At 44.1% G+C, this 22,504-nt stretch overlaps 1 protein-coding gene across 1 annotated transcript in view; it reads right to left on the bottom strand.

Moving 5' to 3' along the window:
- The window catches only part of vps13d (vacuolar protein sorting 13 homolog D), a 52,669-nt gene that overhangs the window by 13,267 nt on the left and 16,898 nt on the right, over nt 1-22,504 (bottom strand). Inside the window, exons 25-46 of the mRNA XM_039010941.1 lie at nt 22,413-22,460; nt 22,085-22,235; nt 21,698-21,914; nt 21,163-21,416; nt 19,686-19,877; nt 19,407-19,533; nt 18,396-18,538; nt 18,078-18,208; nt 17,714-17,889; nt 15,936-16,059; nt 15,468-15,703; nt 15,156-15,258; nt 14,760-14,917; nt 11,326-11,434; nt 10,710-10,880; nt 10,171-10,275; nt 9,590-9,739; nt 9,314-9,466; nt 8,852-8,948; nt 8,521-8,669; nt 8,137-8,271; nt 3,793-3,960 (exon numbers count right to left, since the gene is read on the bottom strand). Coding sequence (XP_038866869.1) covers nt 3,793-3,960; nt 8,137-8,271; nt 8,521-8,669; nt 8,852-8,948; nt 9,314-9,466; nt 9,590-9,739; nt 10,171-10,275; nt 10,710-10,880; nt 11,326-11,434; nt 14,760-14,917; nt 15,156-15,258; nt 15,468-15,703; nt 15,936-16,059; nt 17,714-17,889; nt 18,078-18,208; nt 18,396-18,538; nt 19,407-19,533; nt 19,686-19,877; nt 21,163-21,416; nt 21,698-21,914; nt 22,085-22,235; nt 22,413-22,460 — 3,297 coding nt within the window. The remainder of the gene's footprint in view (nt 1-3,792; nt 3,961-8,136; nt 8,272-8,520; nt 8,670-8,851; nt 8,949-9,313; nt 9,467-9,589; nt 9,740-10,170; nt 10,276-10,709; nt 10,881-11,325; nt 11,435-14,759; nt 14,918-15,155; nt 15,259-15,467; nt 15,704-15,935; nt 16,060-17,713; nt 17,890-18,077; nt 18,209-18,395; nt 18,539-19,406; nt 19,534-19,685; nt 19,878-21,162; nt 21,417-21,697; nt 21,915-22,084; nt 22,236-22,412; nt 22,461-22,504) is intronic.

The following is a 22,504-nucleotide window of genomic DNA, read 5'->3' as shown; positions in this document are numbered from 1 at the left end:
ACGTACCAGACCTGTATCCCAAGGGAGTGAGGAGTGAGGGGTGAGGGGTGAGGGGGAGATAAAGATGCTTTCAAGTTTACACCCCCCCACCCCTTCTATGCTGAAGGACACACACAATGTGAAACTGGGGCCCGTCTGGTGTGTTAACGTTGGGTGATCAAGGAAGGGATCTCAGAGATTACATGGAGTGTCAGTCATTAAAGGGGTGAAGGTGCATCAGATGAAACTAAACCCAGCAAGGAACAAGGAAACTATTCAGTGTGGTTTTACATGTGGTGTGTAGGTGACCAGCTGCAACATAACACGCGCACAAACATAAGCACGTGCACGCCAATATTTTTTGACCAAGTTCCATTTTCCTATCAATAATTTTGAAGTCTCAATTAAACCTGCAATAATGTCCTCAATGTAGGCTAGCTATGTATATGGAACGGGTCAAATAGGTCTATATAGCAAGAGTTTTTAGTAGGTCTGCTACCCGGGCCAGGCAATGAGTTGAGCAGACCAACCCATAAAAAGGAGAAAAATAACATCCATAAAGAAAGCATAACAACCATCAAGTGGAAATGCAGAAGCAGTTAGGCCAAAGGTTCATGGCTGTAGAGGCCTACATAAACTAAACTCAGCAAAAAAAGAAACGTCCCTTTTTCAGGACCCTGTCTTCAAAGATAATTAGTAAAAATCCAAATAACTTCACAGATCTTCATTGTAAAGGGTTTAAACACTGTTTCCCATGCTTGTTCAATGAACCATAAACAATTAATGAACATGCACACGTGGAACGGTCGTTAAGACAGCTTACAGACGGTAGGCAATTAAGGTCCCAGTTATGAAAACTTAGGACACTAAAGAGGCCTTTCTACACCAAAAGAAAGATGCCCAGGGTCCCTGCTCATCTGCGTGAACGTGCCTTAGGCATGCTGCAAGGAGGCATGAGGACTGCAGATGTGGTCAGGGCAATAAATTGCAATGTCCGTACTGTGAGACACCTAAGACATCGCTACAGGGAGACAGGATGGACAGCTGATCGTCCTCGCAGTGGCAGACCACGTGTAACAACACCTGCACAGGATCGGTACGTCCGAACATCACACCTGCGGGACATGTACAGGATGCCAACAACAACTGCCCAAATTACACCAGGAACGCACAATCCCTCCATCAGTGCTCAGACTGTCCGCAATAGGCTGAGAGAGGCTGGACTGAGGGCTTGTAGGCCTGTTGTAAGGCAGGTCCTCACCAGACATCACCGGCAACAACGTCGCATTTGGGCACAAACACACCGTCGCTGGACCAGACAGGACTGGCAAAAAGTGCTCTTCACTGACGAGTCGCGGTTTTGTCTCACCAGGGGTGATGGTCGGATTCGCGTTTATCGTCGAAGGAATGAGCGTTACACTGAGGCCTGTACTCTGGAGCGGGATCGATTTGGAGGTGGAGGGTCCGTCATGGTCTGGGGCGGTGTGTCACAGCATCATCGGACTGAGCATTCTCCTCCCTCATGTGGTACCCTTCCTGCAGGCTCATCCTGACATGACCCTCCAGCATGACAATGCCACCAGCCATACTGCTCGTTCTGTGTGTGATTTCCTGCAAGACAGGAATGTCAGTGTTACTGCTATGGCCAGCGAAGAGCCCAGATCTCAATCCCATTGAGCACGTCTGGGACCTGCTGGATCGCAGGGTGAGGGCTAGGGCCATTCCCCCCAGAAATGTCCGGGAACTTGCAGGTGCCTTGGTGGAAGAGTGGGGTAACATCTCACAGCAAGAACTGGCAAATCTGGTGCAGTCCATGAGGAGATGTACTGCAGTACTTAATGCAACTGGTGGCCACAACAGTTACTGACTGATACTTTTGATTTTGACCCCCCCTTTGTTCAGGGACACATTATTCCATTTCTGTTAGTCACGTCTGTGGAACATGTTCAGTTTATGTCTCAGTTGTTGAATCTTGTTATGTTCATCCAAATACTTACACAGGCTAAGTTTGCTGAAAATAAACGCAGTTGACAGTGAGAGGACGTTTCTTATTTTGCTGAGTTTATATGATGATGCTGCCACAAGTGAGAAATGATGCACAATTAGATGACTGGTTTAACATGGTTAAGTGACATAACTAGTGTTTTGCTTCTTTTTGACACCATACTTCTTGAGATGATTTAAATGAGTTAATAACAAGGTAATTCATTTCATCAAGACACTTAAATACCATTGGGAGATTAACTTTTTTCCATTGAATACTGTGGCATGGAATTTTTATAAGGCACACATCTTGGCAAGCCATTTTTATTAGAAGTTGGAAACCCCTGTGTGTGTGTGTGTGTGTGTGTGTGTGGGCATGCCCGTGTGCATAGGGGCTCCTCCTATTTTATTATTGTTCAGCAAACAAAGCGATTGTTCACAATTTGATTGGAAGAAAGAAAAACATGAAAGTAAACTAATGATGACATTTTGTTTTTCTTCAGAGAGGGAGGAGTATGTCAAGTCAGTGGACAAGAAGTCATCCTTCATTTTCAGGAGAGCAAACGTTACATAACACTGCCTTGACAGAGTATTTAGGCTCGCAGATACAAAAATTTCAACCAGTCAACAGGAGCAGAGCTGCCTTAAACTAGGATTATGGATTAGCCTCAATGGGAAAAGTTGGTGTGCCAGGATCTCACCACCTCAATGTGTGTGTTCCCGAGCGTAGGCAGACACAGGGATTCCATTTGCAATAAGCAACAGCAAGTTACAGTTGCAAAGCAGAGCTGAAATCTGGGGCAGGACGCGAGTGGTGTGTGTGGGCCTGGGACCATGGGCTGGTCAAGAGCTAGGACAAGGGCTGTGTGACCGGGCCTACTGGCTGTCTGATATTCATGACATCAATGCCGCAGCACAAATACGAGTAAATTGCCGTGCAGGGAGAGGGGACAAAGAGAGACAGAGAGAGGGGGAGGGAGGGAATGAGAGAGCGCTAGAGCACAGAAAGAGAGAGAGGGGGGAGACAGAAAGAGAGCGAGCTGACTGACATTAAGCTGGCTGACACAGTTTGGCAGGGGGAGTGTGTGGGGCTGCCTGTAACTTCCAGAGGCCTGCTGAGAGCTGGCTGAGGATAGGGGAGAGAGTAGGACTTGGGGCTAAATGGCTGGGTTCTGGACTGACAACGTTCCAAAACCAGAATGGGTCCTTTAGCTTGGAACAGTGCCCCCCAGGACACGTCTCATTGTAATGTAGAGGAACTGATTACTGTTCAGGGACAGAATGGCCAAAGGGTTGGGGCATTACACTGGTCCTTGGAAGGTTACTGATCAAGAAAATAGAACATATACAGACCTGCTATAAAAGTGTCATATCCTCTATGTATTCACTAAGAGTATCCATTAAATATAACAATATTTTAGATGTTTGCTAAGAGTTGGTCAGCTCTAGTGTCAGGTAGTTATACAACTGTAATGCTCTTGAGTTTTCTGTGCTGTTCCATCTCCTTTCCTGGAAGCCACATAACATTTAGTGACAGAGCAGATACACGCACTGATCCATCAAAGTAAGCAGAGGCCAATTTTCATGGGAAGTGATAGAAAAGCCTCAGCGCACAGAACCAACGTGTGTGTGTGTGTGTGTGTGTGTGTGTGTGTGTGTGTGTGTGCGTGTGTGTGTGTGTGTGTGTGCGTGACATCAAGGAGGAGACCTTCGCCTCGTCTCATTTCAGCTTAGTAGTCTTGAAACTGGGACACCTACTGTAATTTCATAATGCAAATTTAAACACAATCAACATCAACACAGAGCACAGGTAAACCCCAACAACGATACCTTGGCGGCTGAGTTGGACACTCCGTGGGTGACGTTGCGGATGAGCCCGCCCACATTGCCGTACTTGATAAGCTCGGAGACGCCCTCGGTGACATCATTGAGCAGTCCCATGGGGTTCCCCAGGAAGTCCACCGAGCCGAGTATCTGAGCCGCCTGGCTAATCAGCTCCTGAAGAGGAACACATCAATGGGATTGGCTGTGAAGTGCAACAGCAACAAAACCTGTGAGATGCAGCAGCACCTGATTGGTTACTTCACTGTGACCAGGGCTTGAATGGAAGTTTGAAGTGAAGCATTGACCCATTGACCAGACACTAGAAAAAGTTTGATTTAAAACAATCATTGTGGATAATACTTGCAAAGAGCCTCCTTCTCCACAGTCCTGCCGGGATTGTTTTGGGGGGATACATTTTTTTATGTTGTCTCCCCAAAGCAGTCTCTGTTTAATAGAGAGCTCTACATTTGCGTTGTCATTAAGTAGTAGAACAGATGGTAAACATGGGATTGTTTTTGATATTACAACAGAGCGCATAAGGCAGATCATATTCCAGAAGTATTTTACCCTTTGGCATTCCCACATCATATGGAAGAAGGTGCCCTGAGTGTCATTAGAGCAGAGAGTACAATTATGTGATGGTTTGGCTTTGACTTGATATAATTTCCAGGGAGTAAAATAAGTTCTGTGAATTTCTGGAAGATAAAGCTATATTGTGCCATATTGTTTGCCAATTGAGAACATTGTTGAATGATTGTAGATCTTTATTCCACAATATGTCCATTTAAAGAGGCTTGGACGAGGCTTTTACTAGAAGGGAATACATTTCAGAGACGAGACCTATTTTTCTAAGCAATACCTTATGAAAGGTATAAAGGCTGATCTTTGTTTCCCAAGGTATCACCAAACGTAATTGTAAGTAGAAAAATAACAAGGTGCCAGGCAGGTTGTGCTTTTGTTGGATGTCTTGGAATGCGCAGAGACCCTCATCCCCAAGAATGTCTGAAAGTGTGTGCACTCCATTGTCATGCCACAGGGGAAAGTAGATAGGGCCTCCCACCCGGAGACCAAGATTATGGAAAACAAACAGAAACGGTGTGTGAAACGATAGGGCCAAATCTTAATTTAGATTGTTTCAGAAGAACATTGGAATAAATGAGGTCTTGTAATCTGTGCGGGTGAAAACATTTTCTTCTATGGGACGCCATGACAAGCAAGCTTCTGGATTTAACCAAGTAGCAAGAGAACGCAGAGCAAGGACCAAGTCTACCATTGGAAGATTTGGAGGTTTAGTCCACCTGAGGTTTTTTGTCTCTGTAATATGGAGGTGGTGCTATAGGGAGCATTGACCTGAAACAATTTTTTTGTGGAAGGATGTTGATTTGAACAACTGAAATTAATAGGGAGATGTAGTCTGTCTACATTTGAACACCCAGATATATAAAATTGTGGACCACTAGGATATTTAAAGGAATAGACGACTCTGGTCTATAGTCTAGTGGTAATAATGCAGACCCTCAATTGATCTTGTATCCTGCAATTTTGCTAAAAATCTGAAGATATCTAAAAGGTGGGGAAGAGACTGAGGAACTTTCTGGAAGAATAATAATGTAATCAGCATATAGCGATAAGTGATGTTTGGTGCCATAGATTATGATAGGATCATGGCAGACTGATTGGCGTGCTGTCTAGGCTATGGGTTCAACAGATAAGACAAATAACAAGGAAGAAAGAGGACAGCCCTGGAGAGAACTGACGGGAGCAGATGTTTCCAGTTAGAGCCATTGCAGATTGGTTGGCATAAGGGTTTGAATCATTGACATAAAATAATCCCTGATACCCATGTGGTGTAACACTTAATGAAAATGACATTCTAGGCGATCAAAAGCCTTTTCTGCATCAAGTGAGAGAACTGCATTATGAGACTCACTATCTGATGCTTCGATGATATAGGAGGCAGTGAATATTATCAGCCACGAGGCGTACTTTTATAAAACCTGTTTGGTTGTTATGAACTAGAGCGGTCATAAAGGGTTCTAGGCAAGATGCCAACACTTTGGCGTAAAGTTTAATATCTGCATTGAGCAGAAAAAGGGGGTGATAGCTAGAACATTTAAGAAGGATCTTTGTCCTTTAAAAGCAGTGAAATAATGGCAATATTATCATTTTTCGAGAATGAACCGTTTGTTGGTGAGAACAAAGTGAATCATATCTAATGAGTGGCAGAATGTGATGTAAAATTTAGGTGGTATGCCATCCAGCCCCGGATGCATTCGGAAAGTATTCAGACCCCTTGCCCTTTTCCACATTTTGTTACATTACAGCCTTATTGTAAAATGTATTATACTGTCCCCCCCCCCTTATCAATCTATACACAATTCTCCATAATGACAGGTTTTTAGATGTGTGCAAATGTATTAAAAATTATAACTGAAATATTACTTTACTTAAGTATTCAGACCCTTTACTCAGTACTTTGTTGAAGCACCTTTGGCAGCGATTACAGCCTCGAGTCTTCTTGGGTATGACGCTACAAGCTTGGCACACCTGTATTTGGGGAGTTTCTCCCATTCTTCTCTGCAGATCATCTCAAGCTATGTCAGATTGGATGGGGAGCGTTGCTGCACAGCTATTTTCAGGTCTCTCCAGAGATGTTTGATCAGGTTCATGTCCGGGCTCTGGCTGGGTCACTCAAGGACATTGAGACTTGTCCCGAAGCGACTCCTGCGTTGTCTTGGCTGTGTGCTTAGGGTTGTTGTCCTGTTGGAAGGTGAACCTTCGCCCCAGTCTGAGGTACTGAACGCTCTGGAACAAGTTTTCATCAAGGATCTCTGTACTTTGCTACGTTCATCTTTCCCTCAACCCTGACTAGTCTCACAGTCCCTGCGCAGAAAAACATCCCCCACAGTGTGAAACTGCCACCACATTCTTTACCCCAAGGACGGTGCCAGGTTTCCTCCAGACGTGAAGCTTGGCATTCAGGCCAAAGAGTTCAATCTTGGTTTAATCAGACCAGAGAATCTTGTTTCTCATGGGCTGAGAGTCTTTAGGTGCCTTTTGGCAAACTCCAAGTGGGATGTCACGTGCCTTTTACTGAGGAGTGGCTTCTGTCTGGCGACTACCATAAAGGCCTGATTGGTGGAGTGCTGCAGAAATTGTTGTCCTTCTGGAAGGTTCTCCCATCTCCACAGAGGAACTCTGGAGCTCTGTCAGAGTGATCATCGGGTTCTTGGTCACCTTCCTGACCAAGGCCCTTCTCCCCCGATTGTTTAGTTTGGCTGGGCTTCTAGCTCTAGGAAGAGTCTGGGTGGTTCCAAACTACTTCCATTTAAGAATGATGGAGGCCACTGTGTTCTTGAGGGCTTTCAATGCTACAGACATTTTTTGGTACCTTTCCCCAGATCTGTGCCTTGACACAATCCTGTCTTGGAGCTTTACAGACAATTCCTTCAACCTCATGGCTTGGTTTTTGCTCTGACATGCACTGTCAACTGTAGGAACTTATATAGACAGGGGCGTTCCTTTCCAAATCTTGTCCAATCAATTGAATTTACCACAGTTGTACTCCAATCAAGTTGTAGAAACATCAAGGACGATCAACGGAAAAAGGATGCACCTGAGCTCAATTTTGAGTCTCATAGCAAAGGGTCTGAATACTTATGTAAATGAGGTATCTGTTTTTAATTTGTAATAAATTAGCTAAAATGTCTTAAAACCTGTTTTTGCTTTGTCATTATGGGGTATTGTGTGTAGATTGATGAGGAAAAACATGTATTTAATACATTTTAGAACAAGGCTGTAACGTGACAAAATGTGGAAAAGGGAATACTTTCCGAATGCGCTGTACATTTATTAATATTTTTTGTTGCTCTGACAGTGTTATGGGGCATCTAATGAGTGACAGGCATCCAAGGAACGGCATGGGAGATGTTAAGGTTTTAGAAAGTGATAGTAGGTCACATCTGAGCAGTACAAATTGGAATAAAATGTCTGAAATGTATTATTAATTTCAGTTGGATCTGTAGTAGTGTTCCCATTAGGTAATTTAATTGAAGCTATGTCAGCAAACTGCTCGCTGGTCTTAAGTTTCAAAGTGAGTAAATGAGTAGGTCATGCACCATTTACATAATCATTTTGCCTTGTTCTATGTAGAAGGACATCTGCTTGGTGTCTGAGTAACTGGTTGAGGTCTGCCGGGTTAATACGTATCACCAAAATTGAAAGTTACAACAGATTGCCACCTTTAGCTGCTTATTAACATAAATGAATGCTAAAGCCATATGCATCATTTTGGAATATGCCATTACATGTCATTTCCAGTGAAAGTCTGTCTGTTCATTTCCCCCTCACCTCTCTGAAGTGCTTGAGGATGTCGTTGATGATGATCTCCTGCGTCTCGTAAGGGTGGACCCGGGTGAAGGGGTACATGTTGATCACTGCATCCTCGAACCGTATCAGCGGGATACCCAGGGTTCCCTTGAGGGCCTGCAGAGAGCACAGAGCACTTTTAGAACAAGCACAAGAAAGTTGTCTGGGTGGATCAACAATATTCTAGGTAAGTGGAGAATCATGTACATTTGTTTGTCTTATAATGGCGACCAATTAATAAGTCAAAGAGAAAACCAACAGGCAAAGGCAGACATATGAATGCAGAAAGCACGCTTTGCTTCCCTGTAAGAATATCCTGGTACGGCTCTGTATAATTTCTTTGTACTGAATTTAGCAACCTTTTACCTTGAGGTCAGGCGGGAGCTTGTGAGAGGTGAACACACTCAGCTTGACCTGAGGGAGGCTGATCTTCAGGTTCTCAAAGTAGTAGCGCTTGGGAGCTCCCTGTTCATCACTGGCCTTCTCATATAGACTCTCATCCAACCGCTCCAGTTCTGGAACCATAAGACAGACAATGAACACTGACCATCCCAAATACAAGATACACACAGCAGACAGACACACCACCTGTTCTTTATAATGTCCGGTCCGCTTATAAATTAGTATATATAGAATGCCTCTCGTATAGTCAAAAAACCTGTCATGATATCCGTTCAGGAACCAGGGGTCTACCCACCTGCCTCTGTGTGGCCGTAACCAAAGAAGCTGAGCAGCTTCAGCAGGAGTTTCTCCTCGATGATGACAGTGAAGCGCCTCGCTGTCACCATGAGATGCTGCGCAGAAAACACGGTGTCATGACCTCAGTATTACAACATCTCCTCAGCCTTAACAGTCATTCAGTTTATAAACACTCATGAACTTGCCTCCTTTGTAGACTGTTAGCTAATGCTTACTGTATGGCAAACAAACAAACTAGTTTGAATTTGCTAGCAAGTGTAAGTGATTTTTCACATGGATCGTATTCATTGGGGCACACATTAGAAAAATGTAAAAATCGAGCATTTCTTATTGGACAAGACATGGTAGTCGCTCCCTGTTTCAATTTGTTTCCTTCAATTTCCTGCCTAATGAATAAGACCCTGATTGAGTCAGGCCATGCCTGAGGTGCTGTGAAGTGAACTTGGCAGTCAGGCCTTACCTTGAAGAGGTCGGTGAGAATGAGGTTGCTGGGGACCTTAACAGAGTTGATCTGCAGGGCGGCGCCAGTGTCCACGATGCTGCTCTCACTACTGGAGCCTGGGGAAACACACAGCATCACCGGCTGAGTGGTGCCCAGGAGCTGATTATCCACCTGGTGGAGAGAGCGAAAGATGCAATCAATACATGTAGGCACAACTACAAATCAAACTCCTCAGTTGATAGTTAAAAGGTGCACTAAAGGGGTTAAGAATGTGAATGGTTTAGGAGGGGTTACCTGGATGTTCTGGATGCTAAGCTCCAGCACCTCGTTGGCAGCGGTGCGAGTGAAGTGGATGTCTATACCCGACAATGTAGTGAACACCAGCTCCTCTGGCAGCTTGTTAACCAGGGAGAGACCCACGCCTTCCTCCAAGTTCACCAACACCTGACCATCAGACAAGACGGACAGACGGAGAGACAGACAGAATGGTGGTCATGGTATGTTAGCATTATGTGACAATCGCTCAAGGATTTAACAAAATTTCTCACATGTTATGCAAGGGCTTACAAATTTGACCAATCACTGCACTATTCCTGCATAAAACAATCAAATAATCGCAATATTACCACATAAAATGGTTCAACAAAGCAACAAGTCAACAAACCTTTTCCCTCATCAGTACATTTATGACAAATTTGACAAAATTATTACAAATTGCGATGCGAAATGTCATTATTGCCACAGCAAAATCAAGCATTTTGTAGGGCAATGATCCCAAAAAACTCCGCGAAATCTTTGAGGGACTTAAAAGGTCTTTGCTATGGGTAGGAAGAGGAAATGTATTTTTATACCCTTTTAATGGTTAGTAAGTGTACCTCCAGTTCCTGCTCTGGCTTCTTCTTCTGAATGTTGTCTTTGTTCTGGTCCTCCTCTGTGCTCGGGGACGTCCGGTTCATTCGCCGCTGGTTGAAGTCACTGATCTACAGTAGCAACAGCATTACATATAGCCAGTCAGGATACTCTAATTACCAGCAGACATGGAACCAACATGAAAGTATTGAAACGATACAGTCAACTGTACAGGGTCAGAACTGAATCCTGTTCAAGAGCTAGATAATCAAACATTGATGCAGGTGACTACCTCATGAAGCTGGTTGAGAGAATGCCAAGAGTGTGCAAAGCTGTCATCAAGGCAAAGGGTGGCTACTTTGAAGAATCTCAAATCTAAAATATATTTTGATTTGTTTAACACTTTTTTAGTTACTAAGTGATTCCATATGTGTTATTTCATAGTTTTGATGTCTTCACTACTATTCTATGTAGACAATAGTAAAAATAAAGAAAAATCCTTAAATGAATAGGTGTCCCCAAACCTTTGTCTGGTACTATATATCCAAATACACCCAAAGCTAACCTGCAGCACTCGTGTGGGTCCGTCCGGCAGGACTTGGACAGAGAGCACCCCAGAGCCAGGCCTCATCTTCTGGTTGATGAACTGCTGCTCTGGGCCCAGCTCCAGCAGGCCTGCAGCCGGCCCCAGCACCACCTCTGCCCCGTCAAACAGCCCCTCCACACCACCGTTCGCCTGAGGGGGGTCAGAGGTCAACACAGAGGAGCACATTAAATAAAAATGGAGCTATTTTCAGATTTGAAACAATGTTTGGTGAGACTTTGTTTTAGATGTCTACATACAGTATAGGCCTAATATACTAGCTAAGTGTTTCTAAGCTTCGTAGGTCACATTGTCAAAAGTGTCCATGTGCTCTAATCATTAGAACCTTATTCAATAGCATTATGAAGTACCTATTAAACATTTCAACACATTCACCTGTAAATGAAGTGTTACTTAAACTCTGAAAAATCTTAACTGTTTAACAATGCAAAATTAGATACCAAAACCTAATTAATTCTGCAATTATAATCAGATAAGAATTTGATATGGACAGCTAAAATACTTCTAAAATAAAGTGTAACAGCAAAAGTATGTTTGATCAGCAGATAGTAAGAGGCGTTCTGTGGGAACTACCCACCTGTACCACCAGCCGGGGCAGGCCACAGGTCAGCATGCCTGATGAGAAGTGCCAAGTCTGGGTGGTGCTGCGCCGCGGGTCTGGCCTCCTCAGCATCAAGGGCTCATAGCTAGGGGAAAGGGAGAGAACAATGATGTCAGATACAGGTAAATATGTACAGAAAAAAATGATGTAACAGGCAACAATTTCTAAGATTTTACTGAGTTACAGTTCATATAAGGAAATCAGTCAATTGAAATAAATTTATTAGGCCCTAATCTATGGATTTTACATGCCTGGGAATAGAGATAGGCATCTGTTGGTCAAATAAAAAAAGGTAGGGGCGTGGATAGGGCTGTGGGGGTCATGAAATTGTCAGCCGGTGATTGACAAGCAAATAACAGTCGGTCTTACGGTAATTGACCGTTAATTAACATAAACACGCATAGCCTACAAGCCACTGATGCAGACCTCTGGAACATCTATATTATAAAAAGTCTAATAAATCCATGTAATATAGCCTACACCTTCACAATAAATCCATTATTTATTTTAGACAGGTCTAAAGCAGCATGATATGAAGAAAATGTAGTCTATTTCAGAGGAACAGAACAGCATACTCTGAGTTGTCCTTATGTTAGGTCCTGATCTGGCTATGCCAAATAGCTGTGAGCTACAATAGTTCATTTAGCAGACAAGTTTTGCTTATTCCGTGGCATTATTTTATAGCATGAAGAATACAATTGAGCGCCCTAAAAAAATCAATTCCCTTTGTGGCCAGTGGCCGTTGTGCACTTCTCCCCGAGTGCTGCACGCTCGGAAGCATCTCACTCACATGTCTATCCATCACGTGATCGGGCCTTTCTCACAGGCTACAAGTGAAGACAGACACATCGGGGATGCAACTGTACGCTTCCTTATCCAATTCCGAGGTGCATATTGAAGATATTGGAAGAACTGTCCACATTACTTTTCGTCAGCCAACAAGATGAGTAGGCCGAACGAAAAGCACTAGCCTATGTCAATCTACTATCTCCTATAATAAAAAGTCAACCTATTCTATGCAAGAAATAAATATTCCAAACATGGTCTGGGACAGATATGGGATGCAATAGATCCCAAATTAATACAGCCACAAGCATCTAAAAAACTTTTTACGCAATGTGGCTGACAACAGATCAGAACGTTTAGATTAAAATGTTGATAAACTATAGGGCTATTTCTTCACATTATAAGCGCAGCAAGGCACACATGGCAGTAGGCTATAAGTGCAAAATATTCCATTAGCGGGAAAACGCCATTATCAAAACACGTCATCTACAATATGCACTTAAATAGCAAATGGAAGACGCTTTTCCCAAGGTTCATTTTCATGCCAGCCAGGTAGGCTATACTTCTGTTGTAAATATAAGCAATGTGCTTAATATTAGGAAATAAATAAATATAGTAGGCCTAGCCTATAGAAAGCTGATGGGATCCTCCTCTATATGCATAGCCTATAGAAATGTTGCGCAACATGAGCTCATGGACTCTCATGAAGTGTTTGATAAGATTTCCGATTACATTTGCATTGATGTCAGAGTGATTAGAGGGTCAATAGAGTGCTGAGTACCAGGCAGTTATCAAGTTTGGTAGGCTACTAATGACCAGCAGGAGCATCAGTGCTTGGAGAAGCCTAATTACTGTGACTAAACGGTCATGTGGAATTTGACTGCCTTCATGACTCGTGACCGCCAGTGTGGCGGTAATACGGTTACCCCAACAGGCTTGGGCGTGGATCAGAAAACCAGTCAGTATCTGGTGTAACCACCATTTGCCTCATGTAGCGCAACACATCTCCTTCGCATAGAGTTGATTAGGCTGTTGATTACGGCCTGTGTTGTCCCACTCCTCTTCAATGGCTGTGTGAAGTTGCTGGATATTGGCAGGAACTGGAACACAGTGTCGTACACATCGATCCGGAGAATCCCAAACATGCTCAATGAGTGACATGTCTCGTGAGTATGCAGGCCATGGAAGAACTGGGACATTTTCAGCTTCCAGGAATTGTGTGCAGATGCATGCGACATGGGGCCATGCATTATCATGCTGAAACATGAGGTGATGACGACAGATGAATGGCACGACAATGGGCCTCAGGATGTCATCACGGTATCTCTGTGCATTCAAACTGCCAAAAATAACATATAATTGTGTTCGTTGTCCGTAGCTTATGCCTGCCCATACCATAACCCAATCGCCACCATGTGGCACTCTGTTCACAACGTTGACATCAGCAAACCGCTCGCCCACACAACGCCATGCACGTGGTCTGCAGTTGTGTAGCCAGTTGGACATTCTGCCAAATTCTTTAAAACAACGTTGGCGGCGGCTTATGGTAGAGAAATGAACATTCAATTCTCTGGCAACAGCTCCGGTGGACATTCCTGCAGTCAGCATGCCAATTGCACGTTCCCTCAAAACTTGAGATAGTGGGGCAAAAAAGTATTTAGTCAGCCACCAATTGTGCAAGTTCTCCCACTTAAAAAGATGAGAGAGGCCTGTAATTTTCATCATATGTACACTTCAACTATGACAGACAAAAAAACTGTATCTGTGGCATTGTGTTGTGTGACAAAACTGCACATTTCAGAGTGGCACACCTGTGTAATGATCATGCTGTTTAATCAGCTTCTTGATATGCCACACCTGTCAGGTGGATGGATTGTCTTGGCAAAGGAGAAATGCTCAGGGATGTAAACTAGGGATGCACAATATATCGGTAAGCATGTCGGAATCGGACGATATTAGCTAAAAATGCCAATGTCGGCATTGGCCCAATGTGCAAAACCGATGTCAAAGCTGACATGCATACCTATATAACGTAGGTAGATGGCGTAACGACGCTACGAAAAATACAGCGCCAACAACTAAACAAGTTCAAGTCGAGCAGTCATTTGAAAAAGTTAGAACATTTCAGCGAGACAACTCAAAGGCAAAATCCATTAACGCCAAGATAATGGCATTCATTGCCCTTGACAATCAACCGTTCTCTGTCGTGGATGATGTTGGCTTTTGCCAACTGGTCGAGCACCTCGAGCTCAGATGTTGCCCTACCAGAATTACACAGTATTGTTGAAACGCACATCCGTGAGCTACCCTGCTATTAGCTTCACGACTGCAATTTGGACCAGCGATGTCAGCCACATGAGCATGCTGAGTCAAGGAAAATATCGGTATCGGGCAAAAATGTAATATCGGTGCATCCCTAATGTAAACACGTGTGCACAAAATTTGAGAGACATAAGCCTTTTGTGTGTATGGAACATTTCTGGGATCTTTCATTTCAGCTCACACCTTACATGTTGTGTTTATACTGTATATTTTGTATTTGTATTCAGTGTAGATACAGGCATATACTATAAAGATGAAACCACACATAAGAATATTTTTGAGTCAGGGAAGCAGTGACTGACTGATTGTCGGTGACCGCTGCCAACCCTGCGATGTCCAGCACCAGGGAGGATTCCAGGGGGCGTGGCTGAGCAGGCTTGCTCTGTGGAGGGGAGGAGCCTTCGTGACATAGCATTCCTGTTCCCGTCATCCGCCACAGCTGGGAACGCTTCCCCGGCTCCTGAAGTTTGGAATATTGTTATTTTGGAGTTGGAAAAATAGTCTGTAAACTGTCTTAAAGCCTTTTCATTCATGGGTTTCAAGTGATCACTTCACTACTGAAAGTTCTATGAAACCCAATGGAGAGTTCTGTCCCAGTCATACAATGTCCCAGTCATACAACATAATGGGTGATGTAGCTGACATTTGAAGCATAAACACTGCTACGTTTTAAGGTGTATTTGCTATAATGGTTGTACCTTTTTCTTGAGGACGACTCTCTGGGTCTTGGTCTCCACATCCAGCACCAGTTCAGCACCTGCCACCACCCGTTTTTTCCCCACCGGCCTCTTCCCTGCATCCCTGTAGAAACACAACATGAGTCAGCGTTTATGTCTGGGTTCATTAGAGCATACCGTAGCAAAACACTGTACAACGAAAAACATGAGATTTTTATTGGACAAGTCCAAGTAGTCCCTTCCTGTTTGTCTGTTTTCGTCCGTTTGGTACCAAATGAACCTGACCCTGGTTCTGAACTATGCCTGTCCATCCTCCGTCTCTCTCATACTCACTGAGAAAAAGTGTATGTGGCAGCGATGTAGATGAAGTTCTCGTAGTAGAGTTTGTTGTACTCCCGGAAGAAGTTCATATCAGCGGTGACCTCGGACGAGCCGGCACCCTTCACGATGAGGGTGAGGTAGGGGGGCAGGGTGGGCTCGTCACAAGCAAAGTCCAGCACTGATCCCGCCTTCACCTCCGTGTGAAGCCGGATGTTTGCCACCCCGTGCTGCCAGAACTGGATGGGGACCTGCAGTAAACAAACTCAGTTTGAGACTTAGAATCTCAATAAGATTATGGGCGCCATTTTGGCACACAAAATTCACCAATAACAGCATGCCAGTAACAATGCAAACTCCAATGTTTTATTTGACTGTTTGGCTCCAACATGATTAGTTTCCCAATCTCTGTATCTACATCTATGGCGCTGAGAGAAACAGTGATATGAGAGTTCGCCCCTGCAGACATCTCCAGTACTGTACCTCCGAGATGTTGTCGATGCGGAACGGCGGTGGTAGTTGGTCGGTGTCGCTGAAGCAGATCTGATAGGTGGCTCCCTTCAGTGTGATCTCAGCTCGCAGGAAGAAACAGTTGCCCAGTGTGTCTCTGTCGTGGAAACAACATAATACAGCACAACTACAGTAGAGGCATTTTCTGTAATACTTAACCATTATAATGAGTTGGGTATGGCATTATAAAGTTGGCTATCTCTGTGGTCTTACACCTGAGTTTCAGGTGTAATCGGACGGTATTAGCTAAAAATGCCAACATCGACCCGTTGTCTAGTTTAACACCGTTGTGCAAAACCGGTGTCAAAGCTGACGTTGTTCCCTACACAGAACAAAAGCATTAAAAAAATACAGCGCTAAACAGAAAAGCATAAAAAAACACAGCGCTACACAGAACAAGAGCATAAAAATATACAGCGCTACACAGCATTCCTAACCTAGCCCACAATGTCTGCTGTGTGGCTCGAACAGTCAACAAGCCATTTGAAAGAGTAAGAACATTTCAGTGAGACAACTCAAAAGGCGAAATCCATTAACTCCAAGATAATGGAATTCATTGCCCTTGACAACCGTTCTCTGTCGTGGATGACGTTGGCTTTGGCCGACTGGTCGAGCACTGGTACACACTACCAAGAAGACGCTATTATTCAGATGTTGCCCTACCGGAGTTATACAGTATTGTTGAAACTCACATTAATGAGCTACTTGCTATGGGCACCACTGCTATTAGCTTCACGACTGGCATTTGGAACAGCAATGTCAGCCCCATGATCATTATGAGTCTGACAGCACAGTGGGCCCACAAGGATTTGGTACTGAGGAAAGCCGTATTACATGCTCAAGAATGTGCTGGTTCTCATACCGCTGCTGCCATTTCAATGGCATTTGAGAACATGTTTGAAACATGAACATTCCTAGCTCCATTTAAACAACTGACTCGAGAAATAAGCCCATTAACTGTGCCTGCAGCAGAAGTGATACACTCTGTCATGGCATTGAAACGCCTGCTCAACAAAACTGCTGACACATGCCGTCGGGTCAACTCGGAAAAGTACTCTACTAGAGGCTGTGAACAAGCGATTCAGTGGCATTCACTCTGAGCCTCTTTACGGTGACGCCACCATGCTCGATGCTAGGTACAAGGACCGCTACTTCAATGCAGACAAGAAACAGGGTTTATGTGAAATGTTACAGACACAGCTGGACAAGATGTATACGGACACAGTGACAGTGCGCACCGAGGAAGAGGCCACGGACAGACATAGCTGAAACTTCACTGCTTGACATGTATGATGAAATCCTGGTTGAGACTGAACAAATGAACAACGAAACAGCACAGAAAGTTAAGTGAAAGAAATAGATTTTGATTGTTTTACTGGTAATGGGGACATACGTAAATGCCAACAACATAACTTTTTGGTCAGTGTGTGTTTCAACTATTTAACTGTACTAGAATGCTTAAAATGCCGCTAAAATTTTAAATATTGGTTATCGGAATCAGGTATTTTGGCAAGGAAAATATCAGATATCGGTATCAAAAATGTCATATCGCTGCATCCCTAATCTAAACCACTGTGAAATATATTTTCCATAACCAAAAATATTGTAATATTAAGTTACATATTGCATTTTTAAAGCCTTTGGAGCAGCTATGGTGCCAGGGATTTGTTCTTACTGTATTTTCACAATGAGCACCATTTTTTATGTATGACAGTATAGCCGTTTTCTCAGATAGTCCTACAGTCTTTTACCTCATGTTGACATGGAAGGACTTGGGCTTGTTGACCTCGAAGCCTCCGGACCAGGTGCAGTTTTGGGTGTCCATGAGGCGCACACACAGAAGCTGGTCGTAGTCATTCCTGGGCCAGTGGAAGACCACACTGGAACCCGGCAGGGTGGAGATGTAGCCCTCTGGGTTCACTGTTCCCTGGAGTCATACAACAACAATAAGGGTTGTTGACATGGTCCTGATCATGAAGCATTGCTGCTCTATGACTAGCTCCAATAAAGATCATGTTTGAGTCCTAAAACAGCGGAAATCTGCTTTCTTTTCATTGCTTTGTGTTGTCCCTTTGGATGTGTCTAATTCCTGTCTTTGCACTGTCAGTCACTCACCTTACCCCTGGCAAACTCCCTCTGGGAGAAGGCCAGTTTGTGGGTGGAGCGGTTGTCCAGCAGGTACCGAGGGGCAAAGGTCACGATGTGGGTGTCTCTGTAGCGGCCCTTGCCTTTACGAACGTTGATGCCTGTGTGAAAACACAAAGCAGCATATTTCAGGGCTGCGACAGGCTATATAATAGACAAGGGCAACAAATGGGCACCGATGCCCAAGGTTAACCATTAGTGAGGTGTTGTTGTTAGGCTACTTGCGGTTGTTGTTAGGCTACTTGCGGTTGTTGTTAGGCTACTTGCGGTTGTTGTTAGGCTACTTGCCTATGTTGTAGATGAGTCCAGGTCTATTCCCATGCTGGATGACCTTCACCGCCCTGACTCCACTCCCACCGTCCAGGGAAAAGCCCTGGCACCAACCGGGAACCCCGTCCGGATGGATCCCTTTCCCTATCCGCATAGTGCACCTGAGAAAAATGGAGACATAAGAAAACCGGAATTGTGGAAGCAACATGGTGGAAGCTCAACTTAGTTGTTTTTTTAGGATGTGAATTAATACATGGTTAATTAGCTAATTAGTTAACTATTAGCTAACTAGTTTATAGTTTGATTTCTAGCTGCTAATGTGTTGTCTATCAATATATAGCCTACCATCCTTCTGCAATGTCTCTCGACAGACAGACAGACGATGCAAACGTATACACAGAAATGCACATTATGGACAGAGCTCGCAGTGCAGCCACTGGAGAGGATCTCCCTTGAGAAAACTAGATATACTATATACATATATATACATACATACATACATACATACACACATACATATATATATATATATGTATATATATATACACATACACACATATACATACATACATATATATATACATATATATATACATATACATATATATATACATATACATACATATACATACATATACATACACATATATATATATATATAATATACATACATACATACATATATATATATATATACACACACACACACATACGTATATATATACACATACGTATATATATATATATATATATATATATACACACACACATACATATGTATATATATATACACATACATATATATAGCTACACTGTGCAGTAACATGTTTTCCTCACCGCAAACGCAAAGTGCTTTTAGACTTTTAGATATCACCGCTACTGAAATAATTGTATATTGAACATTTGTTCAAATGATGGTTTTACAGTAGTATTACTAAACTGTGCAACACTGCTCCAATTATACATGTGAACAATAAAAGGGATAGTGTCTAGAATCAGAAGTGGAACCAGGCCCTACAGCACACTCACATGGCTGGCTGCTCCTTGTCAGTGTAACAGAAGAGCAAGGGGCTGAGACTCCTGGCTAACTCGTGCTCCTCAAACTGACCGCCTGCATCCGTCTTCCCATTGTCCTGACGGAAGATCAACGGCAGACCTGAGGGGAAGAAAACAGTCAGAACCGTCAAAAGGTCAATACTTATTTTAATTCTATTCACTGTGTGTGTGTGTTTGTGTGTGTGTGTGTCTGTATGTGTGTGTGTGTGTATGTGTGTGTGTTCTGTTTATGAGGAGGGATAGAGTAAGCACCGGTCTTGTTGATGAGCCAGTAGGGTGCTGAGATGAGGATCTTGAGCGCCCCCTGTGCCCGCAGGATGATGCGTATGGTGAGACAGAGCAGGCGCTTGTTGGCATCATACAGCCGCATGCGCACCACATAGTTCTGGGTACCAGGGGGAATCAGCAGCTCCTTACACACAGAGAAGTTCTCTAGCAGCACCCCTAGTGGGAGGAGGAGGGTACAGACATGGTCAGGGTGAAAAAGTGTGGAGTAGGCTGTACAGTTCAATGAAAAAGTCTAATGTGTGATTTCAGGCTGTAGGCAACAAAATATAAAAAGCCAACAAGGGGGTGAATGCTTTTCAAGGCACTACACATACTAGATACAGTGCCTTTGGAAAGTATTCAGACCCCTTGACTTTTTCCACATTTTGTTACAGCCTTATTCTAAAATGGATTAAACAAATCAGTGGCCAGATGGAAGCCAAAAAGGCACCTAAAGACTCTCAGACCATGAGAAACAAGATTCTCTGGTCTGATGAATCCAATATTGAACTCTTTGGCCTGAATGCCATGCGTCACATCTGGAGGAAACCTGGAACCACCCCTACGGTGAAGCATGGTGGTGGCAGCACCATGCTGTGGCGATGTTTTTCGGCGGCAGGGCCTGAGAGACTGGTCAGGATTGAGGGAAAGATGAATGGAGCAATGTACAGAAAGATCCTTAATGAAAACCTGCTCCAGAGCGCTCAGGACCACAGACTGGGGCGACGGTTCACCTTCCAACAGGACAACAACCCTAAGCACACAGCCAAGACAACGCAGGAGTCGCTTCGGGACAAGTCTCAATGTCCTTGAGTCGCCCAGCTAGAGCCTAGACTTGAACTCGATCAAACATCTCTGGAGAGACCTGAAAATAGCTGTGCAGTGACACTCCCATCCAAGCTGACAGAGCTTGAGAGGATCTGCAGAGAAGAACGGGAGAAACTCCCCAAATACAGGAGTGCCAAGATTGTAGCGTCATACCCAAGAAGACTCGAGGCTGTAATCACTGCCAAAGGTGCTTCAACAAAGTACTGAGTAAAGGGTCTGAATACTTATGTAAATGTACTATTTCCATTCTAAATTTGCAAAAATTTCTAAAAACTTGTTTTTTGCTTTGTCATTATGGGGTATTGTGCATAGATTGATGAGGGGAAAAAACTATATAATCCATTTTAGAATAAGGCTGTAACGTAACAAAATATGGAAAAGGTCAGGGGTCTGAAAACATTCAGAATGCACTGTATATTATCATTACATCAATTGTGCATTTCCACTATGGGATTTTACACTAGTCCTTGGTGTTTCCGCCTCTGAGGCTTGGCCCACAAAAAGTCCAGGACCATGGCCCTCGTATACCTAGATTACATGGCTATGATATAGTATTATTTCCAGGTCAAGAACATTGAGATTCTTAATAGGTGGAGAGGTATTTAGATGAGAATGACAGCAGTGGGACTCTGACCTAGCTCCATGTTCTGGGAGGTGTCTGCAGCATGCAGCACAGCCTCCTTGCCCGGCTTCAGGGAGCCCTTGATGGACGTGCCCTTGATGTAGTAGTTGAGGTCGCAGGGCAGCAGGTTGGCCAGCACAAGCGTGGGCAGCAGGTAGATGGTGTGGCCTGGCTGCCAGTAGATCTGCTTGGAGCTGCCGGAACCCGATACGGTCTTGGCAGGCTGCTGGTCTGGGTAGTTCTCTTTCTTGATCACCACGCAGAACCTAACAGAGGGCAGGAGAGAAGAGGCGAGATGGGAGAGGAAGAGAGTAATTGAGAAGGTATCCCATGTAAGAAAATAAAGAATGTTCTATATTTAGCCTGAGGGCTGATATGCCAATAGCATGCGCTTGTGGCTTAAACAAGTAGTGTAAACTTGGGAGACAAATTCTATCAACACCAGGGTGGGGTTAGACTAGAAATAAATACATGATTTGGTATGATTGGTTGGATTTATTTCTGGACTGAGCCGACTCAGACTGTGTGTACTGAACTGGAATTTTACCTGAAGCTCCGTTTGAGGTGGTCCTCAAAGTCGGCCGACTGGCACTCCCTCTTGCTGCTCTTGACCTCGCCGGGTCTTTCCACGCTGGTCCAATGGATGGGCACCTTGCAGAAGAACAGGCCCAGGCCTTTGGGCCGCGCCTGCAGCCGCCACGACGTCAGATGGAGGGGCACCGCCAGGGCCTCGCCGGGCAGGATGGGCGGCAGCACCACAGGCTCTGAACCAACAGTTTGAGATACTTATATTCCTTCTTTAACCAATAAATAGTCTAATCTTCATGTCAATTCTTTTCACTGTTCAGTGTTTTTTTTGCATGGGAAATGGCGCCCCCTGTTGAGTATTTCCCAGTGTGAGGGTGAACCATGATGTATCATTGGGGTGACTCACTGTCTGGTGCTGAGGGGCTGTCCAGCCGCACCTCCATGGGGACTTCCAGGCGGTTCTTGACCATGAGGGCTGAACGGACTGTGATCACCTTCCGGGCACTACCCTCCATGGTGATAGAAAAGACCACTCGCACTGGCGGCAGAGCTGAGAACTACAACCACAGACGTATCAGAGCCTAGCACCACAGACATACCAGAGCCTAGAACCACAGACATATCAGAGCCTAAAACCACAGACATATCAGAGCCTAAAACCACAGACATATCCTAACAGGGAATAAAAGGGGAAAAGCACTGGCTTATAGAAGTGTGATTGAAAGCACACCTACATAGACATGAGGGTGTATGATGTTGGTCCTGCTGACAGGGCTGCCCACCTAGAAAATGTAAAGAAATATCACAAACAATAAGCACAAAGCAG

Source organism: Salvelinus namaycush, chromosome 16 (assembly GCF_016432855.1).
Source record: "Salvelinus namaycush isolate Seneca chromosome 16, SaNama_1.0, whole genome shotgun sequence".
NCBI classification, from domain to species: Eukaryota; Metazoa; Chordata; class Actinopteri; order Salmoniformes; family Salmonidae; genus Salvelinus; species Salvelinus namaycush.
This window is presented reverse-complemented; position numbering and strand designations above follow the sequence as displayed.